General features: G+C 38.1%; 1 protein-coding gene across 3 annotated transcripts in view; it reads left to right on the top strand.

Annotated features, from left to right (window-relative positions):
• Positions 1-388: 388 nt before the first annotated feature.
• The window catches only part of EMCN (endomucin), a 119,337-nt gene continuing 99,073 nt past the window's right edge, over positions 389-20,652 (top strand). For all 3 annotated transcript variants that reach the window (XM_046656385.1, XM_046656384.1, XM_046656386.1), the window contains exon 1: positions 389-615. In XM_046656385.1, the coding sequence (XP_046512341.1) occupies positions 540-615 (76 nt within the window). In that variant the 5' untranslated portion in view covers positions 389-539. The remainder of the gene's footprint in view (positions 616-20,652) is intronic.

A 20,652-nucleotide genomic window follows, 5' to 3' on the forward strand; every position in this document is an offset into this window, starting at 1 on the left:
ATCTCCAGAACATGCTAATCTTTGCTAATCTGGTTTTCCCGCAGGAAAGACAGAAGAGTTGATTCCTTGTGGATTTTGCCCTAAAATTTAACCCTCAGGCAGTTAAAGCCTCTTTATCCAAACTAAGTTGCTATTTCCTGAGGCCCCTTTATTACCACTCCAAAACGGACTTTCAAAACAAAAGTTAGAAAGCTGTATGATCCATTCCCGAGAAAGATCTGTTTGTGTTCAAAACCCTCCCTGACCTTTTTGTTGAAGAAGAACAAAATAATGTAGCAACAAAAACACAAGTGGCTGCCAAGGGAAGAGAAAAAAAAAAGTTCCTGTAAGGGACTGGAACAATAAATCTCCTCTCCGCTGAACTCCCCGAGGGAGCGTGTGTATTTCCTGCCGCTCTTTATCAGAGCCCCCGAAACCAGCGGACTGGGCCGTGGCTGCTCGCATTCAGCACACCTCTTGCATTTGCTCGAAAGGCCCTGCCGGGCTGAGAGGGAGGTGCCCCTGGCCGACTCCGGAGAGAGGAGCCACTGAGACAATCCATGGGCACCATGAAACTGCTTCCAGTGACCATCCTTTGTCTTCTGTCCACTCTGCGCAGGAGTGACGGTAACCCAGGTACCGTTTTCTCTTATTCCTCACATGGTGTAGATGAGAAATCACGCGTAGGCTGCTCTCAGCCTCGGTTTCCCTTCAGGGAGTCCCCTGAAGCTTAGTGGCAGCCGTCGTTTGCTGCGCTGCGTGCGCGGACACTGACTGGCAGTGCGTGGACAAGGCTACGCGGACCGGGGTTTGTTGTCACTGAAGGGAAATGCTTGCTGGTGCCGGGCCTTGGTGTTTGATGGTATCATAAAGGCTCTGGAAATACACAATAACCTTTTTTGAGAATAAAAATTTGAGGATAAAATGCTGGCTTAAAATGTACTATTTCTCAAAAATGTACTCTTTTCAGACATAAGTCTAGAAATCACAAGACTGTCCCGCGTTGGTAAAAGGCTGTAATCGGAGGGGTTGCATGGCACGTGCTCGCCCACATTTGTCGCAACTCTCTTTGGGCTCTGAAAAACTGAGAGGTTGGGGTGAAACTGCTTGGGGAAGTGAGTCCTAATATCTTGAGGGGTAGGGTTGGTAAAGAGGAGAGTCATTTGGTTAAAATTTATAGACGTTTGCTCCAGAAATAAGCACATATCTGCACACATACACACAACATTTTGCATAACATTTCAGGGAATTTATAGACATACAAATGCTGCCCATTGACTGCAGATTCAGAAACTCAGATAAAGGACATGGCTGTACCTACATAAGCCCTGACTTTATTAGTGACCAGTTGCAATAATGATTGCATTTGACTTTTAACTCTTCCTGAGGGATTCACTGTAAGCGATTAAACTTTCAATATTTATTAGTCTTCTACCATGTATTCAGCAGTGCGAGGAATACAAAAATGAGTAAGACATGAGGGCCCAAACTTAAAAAATTTCTGTCCTTGGGGCCAACCTAGTGGCGCAGCGGTTAAGTTCCCACTCTCCACTTTGGCGGTCAGTTCAGATCCCAGGTGTGGACCTACACACCACTTGTCAAGCCATGCTGTGGTAGGCGTCTCACATGTAAAGTAGAGGAAGATGGGCATGGATGTTAGCTCAGGGCCAGCCTTCCTGAAAAAAAAAAGGATAAGACATTGTTCTTGCCCACAGTGGTAAACGTGCTATTGGGAGAAAGAATCATGTAATTCTAATGCAAGACAGATTTCATAAGTGCTAAAACCAAACTGTCATTAAAGAACACAGTTGGGAACATTGATTCTGACTCTGAGGAGCCCTGGAAAACAACTCGGTTTTCATTTTATTTTGCATATGCTCTTTTCAAAAGTTTGCTGCCTACAAAATTCTAGTTTACAGTGATAATATGGGAAAAAATAAGTGCACTCCTTCTTGAACAATGTTTATCATTAATTTTCCAAAATATGTATATAAATTTAAGACAAATTCCCAAATGCTTCAAAATCACATGCGAGTGCTTACCACGCATCTTGGAGTTTCCAGAGTTAAATTGCAGTGGGTATCAAGGCCAGAAAATTTAACTTAGAGGAGTTACTAAGGATCTGATTTTTTTTTTAAAGATTTTATTTTTTCCTTTTTCTCCCCAAAGCCCCCCGGTACATAGTTGTGTATTCTTCGTTGTGGGTTCTTCTAGTTGTGGCATGTGGGACGCTGCCTCAGCGTGGTCTGATGAGCAGTGCCGTGTCCGTGCCCAGGATTCGAACCAACAAAACACTGGGCCGCCTGCAGCGGAGTGCGCGAACTTAACCACTCAGCCACGGGGCCAGCCCTTTTTTTTTTTTTTTTAAAGATTTTATTTTAGGATCTGATTTTTTAAAATAAAGAATATTTATGAGGTTCCACAGAAATCAATGGACTACTTATAAGTAGCTCGTCACTATGCATGAGAAAGATTGAAAGGAATCTCAATGCCATGAAAAACACTGCTCACAAACACGTGTCGGGTCAATATAAATTCTGAAAGCCTGGGTTAGGCTGCTCACCACTGCAGGTGTGCAAGCATCAGTGAGTACACTACTTTCCTGGTATTGTTAAATTATGAGTGGATCACGTGTCCTGAAAGCAAAGTGGCACAGGATCAATAGAAGCACCCTTCAAGGAAGATGGAAAGATGAAGGACAGTCCAGAGACAACCTGGAAGATCTTTCTATGATGATCATTTGGGGAAAGTACCAACCTTCTTTAGCTCACTGTTCATGAACCCAACCTCTCAGTTGACGGTGTCTTCTTTCTAAGGAACTATGAATCCAAGTAAGACAATTTCTCTTTTGCGCAGGCAACGGTTACATAATGACTATCTCCTTCAACTTATACCAAAAGCCTATCTACTAACTTAAGGCAAGTATCTGTAAAGATCACCCCATTTATGTTAGAAAAGGAAGCTCTAGCCCAGGAGCATAAATTGACCATCTGAGTGTTGCCTAGGAGGAATTGGGAGAGATTTTCCCACCCACGTGTGTGATTTTGTTGCACCTAGCTCTGCCTGTTTTATGTTCCCTCCCCAATACAGTGCAGGAAACGAAGCATTTCCTAAGTTGATTTATTAAGTTCTTTCCCTAACCCCCTGTACCGGAAACACATTGATTTCAAGCTTTATACACTCCCCAAACTTAGAATGCTTATCGTATTTCATCAACAGGGTTGATTATTAGGGGTGGAAAGGGAGGCGTTTCCTCTGCTTTAAATGTACAAGTTGTCAAGAAGATCTATGGATTTTGCATAGGAATTTATTCCTAAATAGTGATCTTTTACAGAAGTTGACTTCTTTTTCTTTCTGACATTTTTGTCAGTCTCAGATTTAAATAAATACAATATAGTCTTTTATGCTGTTTGTGAAAACCAAGGGAATCTTTCTACATGGCAGTACATGGCTGTCTATTACTTGACTGGTAGTATAATAGTTTACGATCTCCAATTTGGAAAGTTGTTCTGTTGAAATATGTATGGGAGGTTCCTGAAAAGGAAGTGTCATTCTTTCCCAAGGTTTTCTAAATTGTATCTAAAACTGAACAGACCACTACAGTGGGTTTTAAGCCCCTTTGGCTTGTAAGTCTAGATCAATGAGCTTTTCACTGTCAAGACTGAGAGAAGTTAAATGAAGAGAGATTCCAAGAAAAAGGAGGCCCTGGAAGCAATCTACTCTTCAAGTTCCATTTTCTTCTTGAACTTTACATTAGTTTAGGGAAGATTAAAATGTTTCATGCATTTGCCATGAGGAATGAACATTGTTTTATTGGTATCTGAAGAAGAATTTAATTGCTTGGAGAAATTCATTTGTTAGTGGTTGAACATTCCATTTCATGGAAAAAAAATGGATTGAACACACTCTAAGACAGACACTGTGCTAAATGCTGTAGGTTTATAGACATCACTAAGACTTAGCCCTTGCCCCGGAAGTGAGGAACAGAGGAGGATGAGCCAAGTAATTGTAAGCTTGATTATATTGTAGGTCTTAAGTGGTAAATAAAGAGTGATGTGGAGAATTCGCAACTAGCTTAGTTTCGGATGTGGGGACATCATATAAAAGTGGAAATTATGATGAACTTTGAAGCTTGAAAATGAGGAGTTTCCAGGCGGATGAAATTTCTTGAGTAGGAACATTGAAACATCAGCATATTCTAGTCTAGGAATGTAAGGAGATCACAGGTTGGACATTTGTGAGTGTTGGGAAATAAAGTTGAAAATAAAGCGTCAGGATATGTTGAACACCAGGATGAGAAATATTGACTCATGCAGTTAATTAGCTTAGAGCCTCTAAATGGGCTTGAGTATGGGAATTAGATGATTGGAGCTATAAATTGGGAAGATTAATCTGTTAGCAAGATGTAAATTAGACTATTGCAGTCAGGAGAGATAGATGCTAAAGAAAATAGTTCAAAAGTTATTGCAAGTCTAAAAGTCTGTCAATAAAATGAAAAGAAGGGTCTGGGGAAGAGATTCAAGGAGGTAGAAAGTATGTGATTTGACATACTATTTACTGCCAATGAGGGAGAAAGTGACCGAGCTACGCAGAGAAGGCTGTTTGAATACTACAAGTGGGAAGCAGCTTGGCAGCAGAGGTAGGGAAATAGGACGAGATGGTTCAGGGAGAAAGTGATATATTTGATTTTGGACATGGTGAGTTTGAAATCCTACTAAGATGTTCACATAGAGATGTCCCACAGTAAATTATATCATGTGGAGGGTAGCTGGAACATCACTGGAGTTTGAGGTGATGGTGAGACGGTGAGTGATGTTTACTCTTGAATCCCAAGAGTTCTTAGCCCCGCCCATTGTAAGGTTAATAAGATAGAGAAACAATTTATTTGTCTTTTGGATGCCCCTATTTCTAACTCTCTTATGAGAGTTATTTTCCAATTCCTGTTAGAGTTATTTGTGTGCATATCTTATCTTCTCTACCAGACCATACGCACATTGAAAGCAGGCGCCGTATTTATTATAGTTTGTTGAGAGGAAGAATATCTAAATTGAATTGACTCTACTTCTCCTTTTTGGGTATCAGATACTTTATATAATATCTTCTTATAGTTAGAAATATTCAAGGAGAAACCTTCTGCTCAACCAATTTCTCAAAAATATGAAATTGTGGGGCTGGCCCAGTGGCATAGTGGGTAAGTTCCTGCACTCTGCTTCAGTGGCCTGAGGGTCATGGGTTTGGATCCTAGGCGTGGACCTACACACTGCTCATCAGGCCATGCTGTGACAACATCCTACATACAGAGTGGAGGAAGACCGGCACAGACATTAGCTCAGGGCCAATCTTCTTCATCAAAAAGAGAAAAGAAAAAAATGCAAAATAGCTTTTTCAAAAAGCAAAGTTGACAGAAAGAGAAGTTGGAAGGAAGTTAAATATCGCACATTGTTAATTCACATTATTTTAGGTAACATGAGTTGCTTTAGAGAAGAATGCTTTACTTATTACTTCTGTTTAGCTTAGTTACTGTCAATAGATTTTACGTGAAACTGTGATCTGTTATAAGGAGAGTGAACCAATATGGAAATAAATCCAATGAGAAAAGTATTCGGTCCCCAAACTACTTGTTTAGCATTCTTTCTTCACTACTCAGTGTTTTTCTTTCTTTCTTTTTTTATCGAAGTAACATTGGTTTATAACACTGTATAGGTTTCAGGTGTACAACATTATAATTCGACATCTGTGTACACTACAGCGTGCTCACTGCCAAAAGGGTAGTTTCCATCCATCACTGTGTAACTGACTCCCTTCATCCCTTTTGTCCTCTCCCTGCCCACCTTCCCCTCTGGGAAATGCCAAGCAAAATAAAACACTACTCATTTTTTTGAATACTTTCTACCTAAAAGTAGAAGTGATCATTTCAGAATTCCTATTTTCAAGAGAGTCATAACAATTGCAACCAGCAAATTCTCTGGCAGTTTTATCTTGCTGATAATAATTATTCAGATAATTGAGAAAAAAATGAACATTTTAGGGTTTCAGAAATCTTTTAATTTACTGAATAGTTGCCATCTTTTCTTTTCATTAATGAAGTTATGTTTCAAGCTTCAGGTAAATATTTAACTGGTGAATAATTATCTAATCCAAGTAATTTATATTCTTTTTTCTTAGTCATCACTTTCCAACTTTCTCATCATCTTTGAGAACAATTTCAGATGTGTGTTTCTAAACAGTGAACGTCAAGACAGGAGTTTACTCTAAGGCACGTTTAATTCCTGAGAAGTAAGTGTCTCCTTTCCAGTTACTAATTCCTGTGGGTCTTTATGGCTCTATCAGGTTAAGACAGTAATGCCTATTGGGTGTTAGCAAAAGTTCTTTTAGTTAGTGAATGAGATTGTTTTTATACCATTACACACAATATCTACATCAGCTGGGAAACATAGTGATGTCAGATTACATCCAGAAAGGCCACTATATGCTACCCGAATTCCCAGCAACCACAAGAAAAATCATTTTCTAAATTTGAGTAGAGATTTCGTGATATAGAATGATATATCCATAGAGATAATCATAACTAGTCTCTAAGTAGAAGCAGCCACTGTAAGAATATTAGACACCTGTTGTGTCTTTCTCTATATCCTCTCTGGCTGTGTTTGGTCCAGCCATTGCTATGGCAACCTGCTGTGCACAGGTGTCACCTGACAGCACCTTGCCTCACAAGAATGCACGTCTCTTGCTTTCCTGCCTGCTGTTATTCTGATATTTAGGCATGTCACCTGCAGAACTCCCCCTGGCACTGCAGAACCTGTTGTATGTCTGAGCTAGAAGTGGAGGAGCGTTAGTCTTCTATGAGACAGCTCTTTCCCAAAGGGGAAATGGAGCCAGAGAAGCCATGCTTTCCTCTTCTGTTCCCGCTGTAGCTTCACTGTTTTAGTCCCACTGCTTTCTGTGACATTACTTTCCCTTGTAAACTGTCTGCACACAAGCCCTTTTCTCAGGCTCTGCTTTCTGGAGAAACCCAGGATTTATTCTTCTTGATGGGAACATTTTGATTTGGGTGATAATGTATATCTAGGTATAGAAAAATGATAATGCTGCCAATCACTTAAAAACCTGTTATTAGAGTCCACTACAACCTAACAAAATATAAGTCTCTTGGGAGCAAGGACAAGGTCTAATTGATTTTTTTTCCCAAAGCCTATCTTTGGACATGTAGGTGATGCTTACTGATTAGTTCTTGCTTTAACTTGGAGAACTGTATTTCTTCAAAAGTCAGCAGAGTTGAAAATACTCAAGGCATTCCTGGCATTTTTTTCAGTAACTTGTCGGCAATATTTATTTTTATCCTTGGCCTGTGTACTGGAGAATCTGTGAATGTCGTTTTAGAATACTCTCTTGGTTGGCTAAATTTATTTGATTTGTTTATGGAGTTGACCTGATGTCTTAGAGTTGTATAAACAGCAGAAAACACTTGCCTTTGGTTTATATTTACTATCCAAATCACACAAGAATGGCGTGATCATCTGAATCATTCCTGTGTCTTGCTCACAAGAGAAAACTGGTATCTTATAACGCTATGCACCATTCCTCAGATGATCCTCAACCATTTACATCAGACTAATCCTTACTCCCACTAGAATAAAAGGTAAAATGACTGAAATTCAATTGTAAAGACACATTGATTACAGATTTCACCTCTTCATCTCTGAAGTCTTGTTTCAGTATGTTGAGTAATTAATGTTATTCGAATCCAAAGGCATCAGATAATTCAGTTATTCCCAGGTTTTTAAAATTTCATTGATCAATAAATAATCAAAATGCCCTTTGGACAGTGACATGGGATTAACAGCTTTTTACTTAGTCAGATAAAGACACAAAACCCCTACAATACATACACTATTTAACTGTTTACCAGTATATTCCACTTTTAAAAGGCTACTTTAACTTGTTCTCTTTCTCTGTCTATCTCTCCCTCTCTCTCTCTGGCAGTACAATAACGTTCTTATATTATTTTTTCACTGAGCTCTGAGTGGTGTCACACGCCAGCACTGTGCAGTGGTGGAGAGGTCACTGTTCTCTGAGCCAAGAGCCCTTGGTTTCAGATACCAGGGGCCGAAAGCTTGCTGTATGACTGAGCCAAGCAAATTTTTTTACCCCTCAAGGCTTTAATTTCCCATCTATAAAATGAGTGTGGTTTGACTAAATGATATTAAAGTTTTTTGCCAGATCTACAACTGTATGATCTTATTGTAACAATTTCTGTACACTTTGTCTCAAGTTATCATGCTTCACTTTCATCCTGTTATTCCTAGAAATGTTCTTTGAAGCAAGATTTCAATTCTATTCCGGAATGTTTACTTTCTTTCGGAATTTTCAGATACAGCTGTTGGAAAGTTTGCGCTTTGCATATAAAAGGCCTATTCGCTGCCATGAGGGACATTTCTTAGAGTATATACCAACAAATGACTTTTTTTCCATTTTCCGTGTGGTATTCTTTATATATAAATTGCAGAGATTTAGTGGTGGGAGGGATAGAAAAAAGGATGTAGAGAGAGAAATTCATTGATATCCAGAAAAAGATTAAAAGTAAGAATGAGGTTAAAAGAGATTGAGAAAGTGGTAGAGGCTGGGAGAAAGAGAGGGAGCCTCTCTGAGAGTTGGGATGGAAAGATCAGAATGAGAAGGGAGGGAGACAGATAGACCAGGACAGCACTAGATGCCCTAAGGACATGGAAAGAGTATTCGCCATAGGCGCTGCCGTGCCCTTACAGGCCTGGAACCTGGAAGAGTTCTTTCTTCTTGCCATTACGTCGTCTCTTGCCAGTCCTTCTTTCTGCCATCCATTCCACTGGCAGAATGCTGCACCTTTTTCAAAGCACTTTTATTCGTCAACTGTCTCATTTAATCCTTGCCATGGCTGAGGGGATTGGGCAGGCTGGTGTTCTTTGTGCTCATTATCAGAGGAGGAAGCCCAAGGACATACATTTTTCTGACTCAAACCAGTAGCTCTCAACATTTATTACTCATCAGAATCACCTAAGGTAGCTGTTAAAAATTTTTCTTCTCAGGGCTCACCCCCAGAGATCCCCAGAACCCCTTTCAGTAAAATCCAGAAAACTATGTTTCCAGCAATTACTACAGATAATTTTTATACGTTGGCACATCAACACACTCTCTGAGAGATCCTGGACAAGACTCATGTTCTGTGACTAGTCGTCTGAGCGCTTTTCACTGTTCCATACACACAAGATAACCAGAAGTGTTTACCTTTCAAGAAAAGAGCTACAGTCTAGTGTTTTCAGGAAAAATGTTGATATTAATCCAGTGTAATCTAATTTTTGGTCTGCTTGTTTGTTTGTACTAGTTTAGGATAATAGGAAGCTAGAGTTGGCCAAGACAAATGTTAGTTGAAGCACTGCAATCTCTCCAGGCACATCGGCTTAGATCCAGCTTGTGGACCGTCTTTTCCTAAGAGGACCCCCTTCATCCCCTCCTCCTGCTAAGATCTTACTGCTTGCTTTCAGTTCTACTATTGATCTTCCTCTTGTTTTCATTGAACTGAAAGACCCACACCTCTGCCCTGTAGGCTTCTCAAGAAAATTAGCCACCTTAAGTCATAGTTTGACCAGGGAAACAGCTATAGCATCCATTGAAGTTTCAAGTGGGGTTAGGACGGATCGGTAATTCAAACACAAATTTTTCTGACTCCCAGAGAACTGTTAAGAGCCAGAGGAGTTTGAGAAGATAGGGAGGATTAAATGACTGGTGTTAATAAATATCTTGTGAGCATGCTAATAAATGGAGAAGCTGTGATATTGTGAATCTGGGTTAGATAGGCAGGAAACTTCTAGTATTAGAAAACAACAAACTGAAATTTGTCAACTGGTTCATTACTCTGCTGTTACTTAATAAATTGGGGTAAGTTCCAGAAAGAAGTCAGCACCCTCTCCTCCAGAGTTCGTAAACAGGCCGCCTCTGACACACAACCTGTAGCAGCGTGTTTGGCCACACAGTGCTTTATGAGTATGGGAGAATATTTAAAAATTAAAAAATTTTCACAAAATAACAAGAATAACCAACAAAGAAAGAGAAATCTTATTTTCAGCTCCTCTGGCAACTCTAGGCCTCATATTCCCTCATGGCAGCATTCAGTCAAGCCTGAGTAATAAGTGCCCCTTTAAACTGGGGAATGCGCTCTCTCCTACAAACTCCTGTGCGTACACCCTACCTGATTCCCTCATGGACCTCCCTACCACCCACTGTGGGCACTGGGTCAATCCCTTCACCTGTCTCGTGGAGTCTGTAGGATTTCATGTCAGCGTTAGGTGTGCAATTTGGAAAGCTATCATCATGTTTGTGGTGGTTCAATGGATTTTGAAAAGACAGGGTTCTGGAGTAGTTTCCTACAACTGATCGGGCTTGCCAGCTCAATCTCAGAATTTTAAGACATATTCTAATCACCAAAGTTTTTGATTTCCCATAAAGAAGGATGCTTTCATTAAAATGTTGCTATAAATAGTTAACTTAGAGCTGGTCACTACACTTGTTTCATAAGTCATAAGAAGGCATGAAACTTACAAAATGATTTAAGGAACTTAGAAACCACAAATCATAAAATACAATTAAAATTTTACTTCATTTTTGTTTCCCACCATCTCTATGCAATTTATTTGGTGAACATAAACTTCCTGCCCTTGATGAAAATATTGAAGGCCCATGGCTTTTTTTTCCCACTCTTAAGAAATGGACAGTTCTGTAGACAAGTAAATTTGCAGAGTGTGCCAATTCAAAATTAGAATGTACAATCCAAAATAATAATTGAAAATTCTCTCCCATAGCTCAAGCCAGCGTGGGATGGAATTCTATAAAGGTGCTTCTTTGTGAGTTTTCTATTTTTCTGCTTCCCTGTTCCCTCTCCAGCCCTTTCTGTCCATTCCATCTGAGGACAGGGTGAGGGAGGAGTGAGAAAGTTGAATGAAACATGTGATTTGACCATGTGACTTACGGTGTAAGTTGTGCCCAGAGCCTGGCAGATGGTTAAAGCCAACTGCTGAATGGTGCATTTTCATGGGTTCCTCAAAGGTGACCTTTGGGGCCTCCCTTACCTGCAGCTCCTTGGTTCATGAGGATGGATCCCTCTTCTGGGAGTTTGCTGGCTACTCCTTCCAAAGGACTGGTAATCCTGTGTTAACCCAGAGTTTCATGATGCTAAAGTGCCAGTTCGCTACACAGCCCTAAGGAACAGGACTCAAAACTCTAAGCCCATTCTCTCATTCTTTCTCTTTATTTGGTCCACAGGAAACAGTCATATATCTCTTTAAGAATCCCTGCCAGCAATAACTCTCCTGGTCCTGTACCAAAGCAGCTAGGCAGCAATCTTTCATTCTCTCGATTACCCAGGTGTGATCAGATCCAAGGCTACTATGCCTTTCAACTGTAGGGACCACACATTAAGGTAGGTTTGTATTGTGGGGGGCAGACAAGCCTTGTTCCCTGGGGGTGCAGGAAGTGGGAATGGGATTCCAAAGAAGTATTCTGCAAAGATGACCTCCTCTCAAATAATTTCTATACATCTCTCTCCGCTCTTTGATTCTTTTTGTTATAGAGTGGGTAAAGGGATTCAAGGGTCCACGGAACAAGTTTTGGATCTTTTATTTGAAAATCTGCCTATGATTATTTGTTCCACCCTTTTGTAATTTCACTTATCTTGGTATCTGATTAAGAGCCTAGTATGTGGGTGAGATCAAAGCCTGCAGGAATGTTAGAAGAGAGGAATGCTGTAGGCCTACCTTGCTGTGAAAAAAGATTTAGAAATCCAGTAAAATATTACACAAGGTACTTAAGTGTGCCCAAGATGGGATTATATTAGCAATGTGAGCTTTAACACTAGGAAATCAATCAATATAATTCATTACTTTAATAGAAAAAGGAGAAAAATACATGATCATCTGAACACAGGAAAACATTTTTAACAATTCAATATTTATTCTTTTTTTATATAAGATATTTTTTTTTATTTTTAAGATATGTGGAGAAATTAAGTTAATTGCAGCTTTTAACAAAGGTTTTAGTCATGTTAAGCCAGGAAAAAAACCCAAACTTGTTCAGGGAAATATTCCCTATACAGTGTTGGACTTACTGCTGTGTGTCTCCTAAAGCATGAAGTCAGTGCTACACATATTAGAGCAATGGTGGTTTTGCTTTTTATTTTTTTTAGTTCAGTACATTTTATTTTATTTTATTTTTCCAGTGTACATCATTATATTTCGCCTTTTGTATAGACTACATCATGTTCTCCACCAAAAGTCTGGTTGCTCAATATTTATTCTTGATAAAAACATTTAGGAAACAAGACTATAGAAATTTTCTTATTCTGCTAGAGTAGCTTCAAAAACCACAGCAATCATCACGCATAATGAAAAAATGTCAGGTTTCTCTTTGAAAATGAAAACAAGAAAATTTTTCACAGCAATGTTATTTATAAGACACTGTACAAAATATGCTAGCTAGTGCTGTAAAACAAGAGAAATAAATATTACAATAATTAGAAAAAGTTAAAACATTGTAGATGATATGATTGTATAAGTAGGAAATCCATAAGAATTTACTTATAAATTATCATTAAGAATTCATTAACGTTTCTGGATGTAGAATTCATATAAATAAATTGCATTTCTAGATATAAACAAATATTTGGAAAAGAAAATTTAACAATATGCCATTTACACAAACATCAAAAAAATGAAGTACCTATAAATAATTCAATAAAAGATATTGATAATTTCTATGAGAAGAATAATAAAATTTTATTGTGCTGTTAAAGAAAACCTTAAGTACTGGAAAAATATACCATGTTCATTGATTGGGTGACCCAGTATTTTTTCTTATTCAAGTCATATTGGCTTATAATCTTGTATAAATTTCAGGTGTACATTATTATTTCTTAGTTTCTGTATAGGCTGCATTGTGTTCACCGCCAATGGTCTAGTTTTTATCCATTACCATACACGCATGCCCTTTTATCCCTTTTGCCCTCCCCCAACCCATTTCTCCTCTGGTAACCACTAATCTGTTCTCCTTATCTATGTGCTTGTTTATCTTCCACATATGAGTGAATCATACTGTGTTTGTCTTTCTCTGTCTGACATTTCACTTAGCTTAATACACTCAAGATTAACCCATGTTGTCATAAAATGGCATGATTTTGTCTTTTTTAGGGCTGAGTAGTATTCCATCTTATATATATACACACACATACCACATCTTCTTTATCCATTCATCACTTGATGGGCACTTGGGTTGCTTTCACGTCTTCACTATTGTGAATAATGCTGCGATGAACATAGGGATACATATTTCTTTTGAGATTATTGATTTCATGTTCTTTGAATAAACACCCAGTAATGGAATAGCTGGATCACATAGTATTTCTATTTTTAACTTTTTGAGAAATCTCTGTGCTGCTTTCAATAGTGGCTGCACCAGCTTGCACTCCCACCAGCAGGGTGTGGGGGCTCCCTTTTTCTCCACATCCTCTCCAACACCTGTTATTTCTTGTCCTGTTAATTACAGCCATTCTGACAGGTGTGAGTCAATATCTCATTGTAGTTTTGATTTGCATTTCCCTAATAATTTGTGATGTTGAACATCTTTTCGTGTGCCTGTTGGCCGTCTGTATATCTTCTTCGGAAAAATTTCTGTTCGTATCTTTTGCCCATTTTTTGAACAAGTTGTTCATTTTTGTTGTTGTTGACTTATATGAGTTCTTTATATACTTTGGAGATTAACTCCTTGTCAGGTATATGATTTGCAAATATTTTCTCCCAGTTGGTGGGTTCTCTTTATGTTTTGTTGATGGTTTCCCTTACCATGAAGAAGCTTTTTAGTCTGATGTAGTCCCATTTGTTTATTTTTTCTTTTGTTTCCCTTGCCTAAGTAAACATAGTATTCAAAATGATACTGATAAGACTGAAGTCAAAGAATACATTGCCCATATTGTCTTCTAAGAGTTTTATGGTTTCAGGTCTTACATTCAAGTCTTTAATCCATTTTGAGTTAATTTTACTGTTTGGTGTAAGGTAATGGTCTACTTTCATTCTTTTGCTTTGGCTGCCCAGTTTTCCTAACACCATTTATTGAAGAAGCTTTGCTTTCTCCATTGTATATTCTTGCCTCCTTTGTCAAAGATTAGCTGTCCATAGATGCGTGGTTTTATTTCTGGGCTCTCATTTGCTCCATTGATCCACGTGTCAGTTCTTCTGCCAATGCTATGCTGTTTTGAGACTAAAGCTTTGTAGTATATTTTGAAGTCAGGGAGTATGATACCTCCAGCTTTGTTCTTTTTTCTCAAGATTGCTTTGGCTATTTGGAGTCTTGTCATTTCACACAAATTTTAGGATTCTTGGTTGTAATTCCATGAAGAATGTCATTGGGATTCTGATTGGGATTGCAATGAATCTGTAGATTGCTTTAGGTAATATGGACATTTTAACTATGTTTATTCTTCTAATCCACAAGCACAGAGTATCTTTCCATTTCTTAATGCCTTCTTCAGTTTCTTCCAATAATGTCATAGTTTTGAGTGTACAGGTCTTTCACCTCCGTGGTTAAATTTATTCCTAGATATTTTATTCTTTATGTGGCAATTGTTGATGGGATTGTATTCTTGAGTTCTTTCTGCTAGTTCATTATAGAGTATAGAAATGCAACTGATTTTTGTGTGTTGATTTTGTACCCTGCAACTTTACTGTATTTGTTGATTATTTCTAGTAGTTTTTTGGTGCATTCTTCAGGGTTTTCTATAAATAGAATCATGTGGTCCACAAATAGTGACAGTTTTACTTCTTCCTTTCCAATCTGGACCCCTTTTATTTCTTTTTTCTGCCTAATTGTTCTGGCTGAAACTTCCAGTCACATGTTGAATAAGAGTGGTGAGAGTCGGCACCCTTGTCTTGTCCTGTTCTCAGAGGAATGGCTTTCAGGTTTTCACTGTAGAGTATGATATTGGCTGTGGGTTTGTCATATACGGCTTTTATTATGTTGAGATACTTTCTTTCTCTACCCATTATAGAGAGTTTTTATCATAAATGGATGCTGGATCTTGTCAAAGGTTTTCTCTGCACCTGTTGAGATGATCTTGTGATTTTTATTCTTCATGTTTTTAGTGGGGTTTGTCACATTGATTTATTTGTGGATGTTGAACCATCCCTGCATCCCTGGAATAAATCCCACTTGATAATGGTGTATGATCTTTTTAATATATTGTTATATTTGATTTGCTAATATTTTGTTGAGGATTTTTGTTCTATGTTCATCAGTGATATTGGCCTGTAATTTTTCTTTTTTTGTGTTGTCCTTGTCTGGTTTTGGTATCAGGGTAATATTAACCTCATAGAATGAGTTAGGAAACAAGCTGTCATCTTCAATTTTTCACAATAGTTTTGGAAGGATAGGTATTAAATCTTCTTTGAATTTTTTTTTGAGGAAGATTAGCCCTGAGCTAACTGCTGCCAATCCTCCTCTTTTTGCTGAGGAAGACTGACCCTGAGCTAGCATCCATGCCCATCTTCCTCTACTTTATATGTGGGACGCCTGCCATAGCATGGTGTGCCTAGGGGTGCCATGTCCACACCTGGGATCTGAACTGGTGAACCACGGGCCGCCGAAGTGGAACATGTGCACTTAACCGCTGCTCCACCAGGCCAGCCCCTGAATTTTTGATATAATTCTCCAGAGAAGTCATCTGGTCCTGGACTTTTGTTTTTTGGGATATTTTTGATTACTGTTTCAATCTCTTTTCTTGTTATTGGTCTATTCAGACTCTATTTCTTCTTGATTCAGTTTTGGAAGCTTGTAGGAGTCTAACAATGTATCCATTTCTTCTAGTTTTTCTGGTTTGTTGGCATATAGCTTTTCATAGTATTCTCTTATAATCCTTTGTGTTTCTGTGGTGTCCATTATAACTTCTTCTCTTTTACTTCTGATTTTGTTTGAATCTTCTCTCATTTCTTCTTAGTGAGTTTCACTAAGAGTTTGTCAATTTTGTTTATCTTCTCAAAGAACCAGCTCCTAGTTTCACTGATCCTTTCTATTGTTTTTATAGTCTCTATTTCATTTATTTCTGCCCTGATTTTTATTATTTCCTTCCTTCTACTGATGTTGGGCTTTATTTGTTCTTCTTTTGCTTGTTCTTTTAGATATAGTGTGAGCTTGTTTATTTGTGATTTTTCTTGTTTCTTTTGGTAGATCTGTATTGCTATAAGTTCCCTCAGTACTGCTTTTGCTGATTCTCATAATTTTTGGTATGTTGTGTTTTCATTTTTGTTTTTCTCCAGGTATCTTTTGATTTCTCCCTCGATTTCTTTGTTGGTCAAATGGTTGTTCAGTAGCATGTTGTTTAATCTCCACATATTTGTGACTTTCCCAGTTTTTTTCCTGTAATTGATTTCTAGATTCATAGCTTTGTGGTTGGAAAAGATGCTTGATATGATTTCAGTGTTCTTAAATTTATCAAAGCTTGCTTTGTTGCCAAACATGTGGTCTATCTTTAAGAGTGTTCCATGTTCACTTGAGAAGAATGTGTATTCTGCTGTTTCTAGATGAAATGTTCTATATATCTCTAGTAAGTCCATCTGATCTAATGTTTCATTTAAGGCCACTGTTTTCCTGTTGATTTTTTGTCTGTGTGATCTATCCATTGACATAAGTGGAGTGTTAAGGTCTGTTCTTATTATTGTGTTGCTCTCAATTTCTCCCTTTTGGTCTGTTAATAGTTGCTTTATGTACTTTGGTGCTCCTGTGTTCTGTGCTTGTATGTTAAAAACCGTTATGTCTTCTTGGTGGAATGGCCATTTTAACACTATATAATGCCCATCTTTGTCTCTTGTTATCTTTTTTGTCTTGAAGTCTGCTTTGTCTAAGTAAGAGTACACTCACTTTCTTTTGCTGCCATTTGCTTGGAATATCATTTTCCATCACTTCTGTCTGAGCTTCCCACTTCCCTATGTTTGTCTTTAGAGCTGAGAAGTCTTTCCTGGAGGCAGCATATTGTTGGGTCTTGGTTTTTAATCCATCCGGTCACTCTGTGTCTTTTGATTGGTGAATTCAATCCATTTACATTTAGAGTGATTATCGATATGTGAGGGCTTAATACTGTCATTTTATCTTTTGTTTCCTGATTGTTTTGTATTTTCATTGTTTCTTTTCCCTTGTATTTCTGTTTGCCATTTCAGTTTGGTGATTTTCTGTGATGATTTTCTCAGTTTTTTCTTTATTTATTTTTTTGTGACTCTGCTCTGATTCTTTGTTTAGTGGCTACTATGAAGTTTGTATAAAAGATCTCATAGATGAGGTAGTCCTTTTTCTGATAGCCTCTTATTTCCATTAGCCTATGCAGGTTTCATCCTTTTCCTCTTCCCCTTCTATGTTTTTGTTATCACAAATTATTCTTTTTTGTATTGTGAGTTTGTGACCAAATTGAAATGGTTATATTTATTTTTGATGTTTTCTTTCTATTTCTCTTTTATGTTATAACTAAGTGTTTGCTAACCTACTCTGATGTAGAGCTGCAAATTCTGATTCTGTCTATTTCCTCACTCAAAGCTTTCTAAACTTTTGCCTTTTTGTTTCAAGTAGGAGGTCTCCCTTCATCATTCATTGTAAGGTAGATTTAGTGGTGATAAACTCCCTCAGCTTTTGTTTGGGAAAGCTTTTATTTTTCTGTCATATCTGAAGGATAATTTCACTGGATAGAGTATTCTTGGCTGATAGTTTTTGTCTTTCAGTATTTTAAATACATTATTCCACTGTCTCCTAGCCTGTAGGGTTTCTGCTGAAATCCACTGAAAGTCTGAAGGGGGTTCCTTTCTAGGTCATTTTCTTCTCTCTTGCTGCCCTTAATATTTTTAGTTTATCATTGACTTTTGACCGCTTTAATATTATGAGCCTTGGAGATCTTTTTGCATTGATGTAATTAGGAGTTCTATTGGCCTCATGTAATTGTGTGTCTAGTTCTTTCCCCAGGTTTGGGAAGTTCTCAACTATTTTTTCTTTAAATAAGCTCTCTTCTCATTTCTCCCTCTCTCCACCTTCTGAGATACCTATAATCCTTATGTTAGTTTTCCTAATTAAGTCTGATATTTCTCAAAGAATTTCTTCACTTTTTTTGTCTTAATTCTCTCCCCTCCTCCACCTGAATGGAATCTAGGTTTCTACTTTTGAGCTCACTAATTCTCTCCTCCATAAAATATGCTCTACTTTTTTATGCTTTTTACATTATTTTTCTCATTAATTGTGTTATTCATCTCCAGAATTTCTGATTTTTTTTAACAGTTTCAGTCTCTTTGTTGAAGTACTCTTTCTGTCTATTAATGGTATTCCTGAGCTCATTGAACTGCCTTTCTGAGTTTTCTTGTAACTCATTGAATTTCTTTATGATGGCCATTTTTGAATTGTCTGTCAGTTATATTGTAATCTTCTGTGACTTCAAATTTGTTTTCTGGATAGTTGTCATTTTCCTTCTGAACTACTGTGTCACTGTAATTCTTCATGGTGTTTCATGAGTCGATCCTCTGCTGGTGCATTTGTAGTAGTAACCACCTTTTCTTATTTGAGTACTGCTTTTGTTACTTTGGTTCTGAGCTGCTTCTGATTTTATTTTAGAGCCTGAAGTTTCAGCCCTCCACTGCCTCTGCCCAAGGCATTGTCAGTGCCCTTCTTGTGTCTCTTGTGCCTCTGGGGTTTCTGGCACCTTCCTTCTTAGAATGTCACTGCAGTCTCAGGTGATGTCACTGCAGTGACCAGGCTGTGAGCACTTCTGCTGCTTCCAGGGGCACTTGGGTCTGGTCTTCCTCCACTGGTTCTCTGCAGGTTTGGATGCTGCTACTGCATGCACTAGCTGTGCTGCTGCTCCTGGGTTTTCTTGGGGTGCTGGTTGCACCACTGCCAGTGATGCTGGGTTCATTGGCACCACTGTTGCTGCCAGGGCCCCAGAGGCTTGGAGATTTGTATGCAGCCCCCACTGCCACTGAGGGCTGGGTCCCAGTTCTGCTATGAACATGCCATTGTAGCTATAATCAATAAAATGTGAAATCTTAAGCATAATATTGAGCAACACTCAAAAAATACCTACAATATATTGCCATTTACACAAAGTTAAAAATAGTCAAATCTGAATTCTACTATGTTCAGATGTGCACATAGACAGTGAATATACAAAGAAAGGCTAGAAAAGGTTCCCATATGTCAGATTAGCTGTGGGCTCCCTCCAGAGCAGAGGAAGAGGGATGTAATTCATAGAACATTCCCAAGGAACTCCTGCAGTGCTGGTAATTTTCCCTTTCTCAATCTGGGTCATAATTATACCAGGTTCTGGCTCTTATTTATTCATTATATGTATATTTATATTTTTATACTTTTCTGTCTATATTACCTCTTGTAATTGTAACAGAAATTGAGAGGAATAAATAAAATGCAGATCCCAAGCTTAAGAAACTTAAAATTTAAGCTAGGATGTATTAAAAGGGAAATAAGACATTTTATTGGGTAGAGATTATAAGAGTCTTCAAGGTCTTAGCAGTGATTAGTACATAACAGAGGCTGAATGTTCTAATCAGAAAACCTTAAGCAATACCAAGAAAAGAAAACTATGAAGAGAAATGTCAGCAGCCTTCTGACGCATTTTGTGATAAGAGCAATCTCTTTTTAGCAAATAAACCTCTATTGTCATTAATCACACACTATTTGTGGGTTGTCCATTTCCCCTGAATCTCTAGAACAAATCCTCCATGAATAGGGAAGACACACTGCATACTTTTAAGATTTGATTTAGCTGTTATCGATTTCCTCTCAATCTCATTCTCCTATTCTCTTGAATTTAAGTTGTCTTCCACCTTTACTTATTTGAGGTCAGAAGACTTCCAGGTAAGACTTGCCTCTGCTCAGGTTTGTCCCCAAATAGTGAGATAGCTTTCTGTAAGATGTTACTACGTGCAATTATTTTAGAAGTCTGAGGCATTCATCATCTGTAATTTGATATGCACAGGTTGATGTGTAAGTCTGTCCCACTAGACTGAAGGCGGACCACAAGGCCTCATGGCTAGCAGTGCACCCCAGATCTCTGGCTTCCACCGGCTCCTGTTCTTGAGACGAACCTGTCTCCTGAAGTCCAGCCTGGAGCTTGGTCGCTATGCTGCTTGGGAGTTCAGACAGGCTGTCAGGAGTTGGGACAGTGTTGAGTCCTCTGGAGGACTATGGGAACACATCTGACTTTACAAATTAGTACCAATAATGCCACATTTGTGTATTCATTGAGAGTTTACAAAGTATTTTCACACACAAATCTCTCATATTTGCATGCATAGCTCTACAAAACTCTAAAGGGCAGGCAAACTGGTATACGTTAACTATTTTCAACTTATGAATAGAGTTTTAAAAAAATACTTAAGGAAGTTTAACCAAATATATAAGTGGGATTAAATGGCAAAGGGCCCCTAAAATGATTACTAAATTTGCTATATAATAAATAAATAATAATACTTGTAAACTGAACTTAAAAGCTTAGGGTAGAAATAGATTTTTTTTTCTGGAATTAAAAAACCTAGAATTAACTTCCAAAACCAAATTAATCTCTTAAAAACCTTTTCTGCACTCAAATTGTACACGTGGGGACATAAAAAAGCA

The sequence above is a fragment of the Equus quagga genome, chromosome 3 (genome assembly GCF_021613505.1).
Source record: "Equus quagga isolate Etosha38 chromosome 3, UCLA_HA_Equagga_1.0, whole genome shotgun sequence".
NCBI lineage: Eukaryota > Metazoa > Chordata > Mammalia > Perissodactyla > Equidae > Equus > Equus quagga.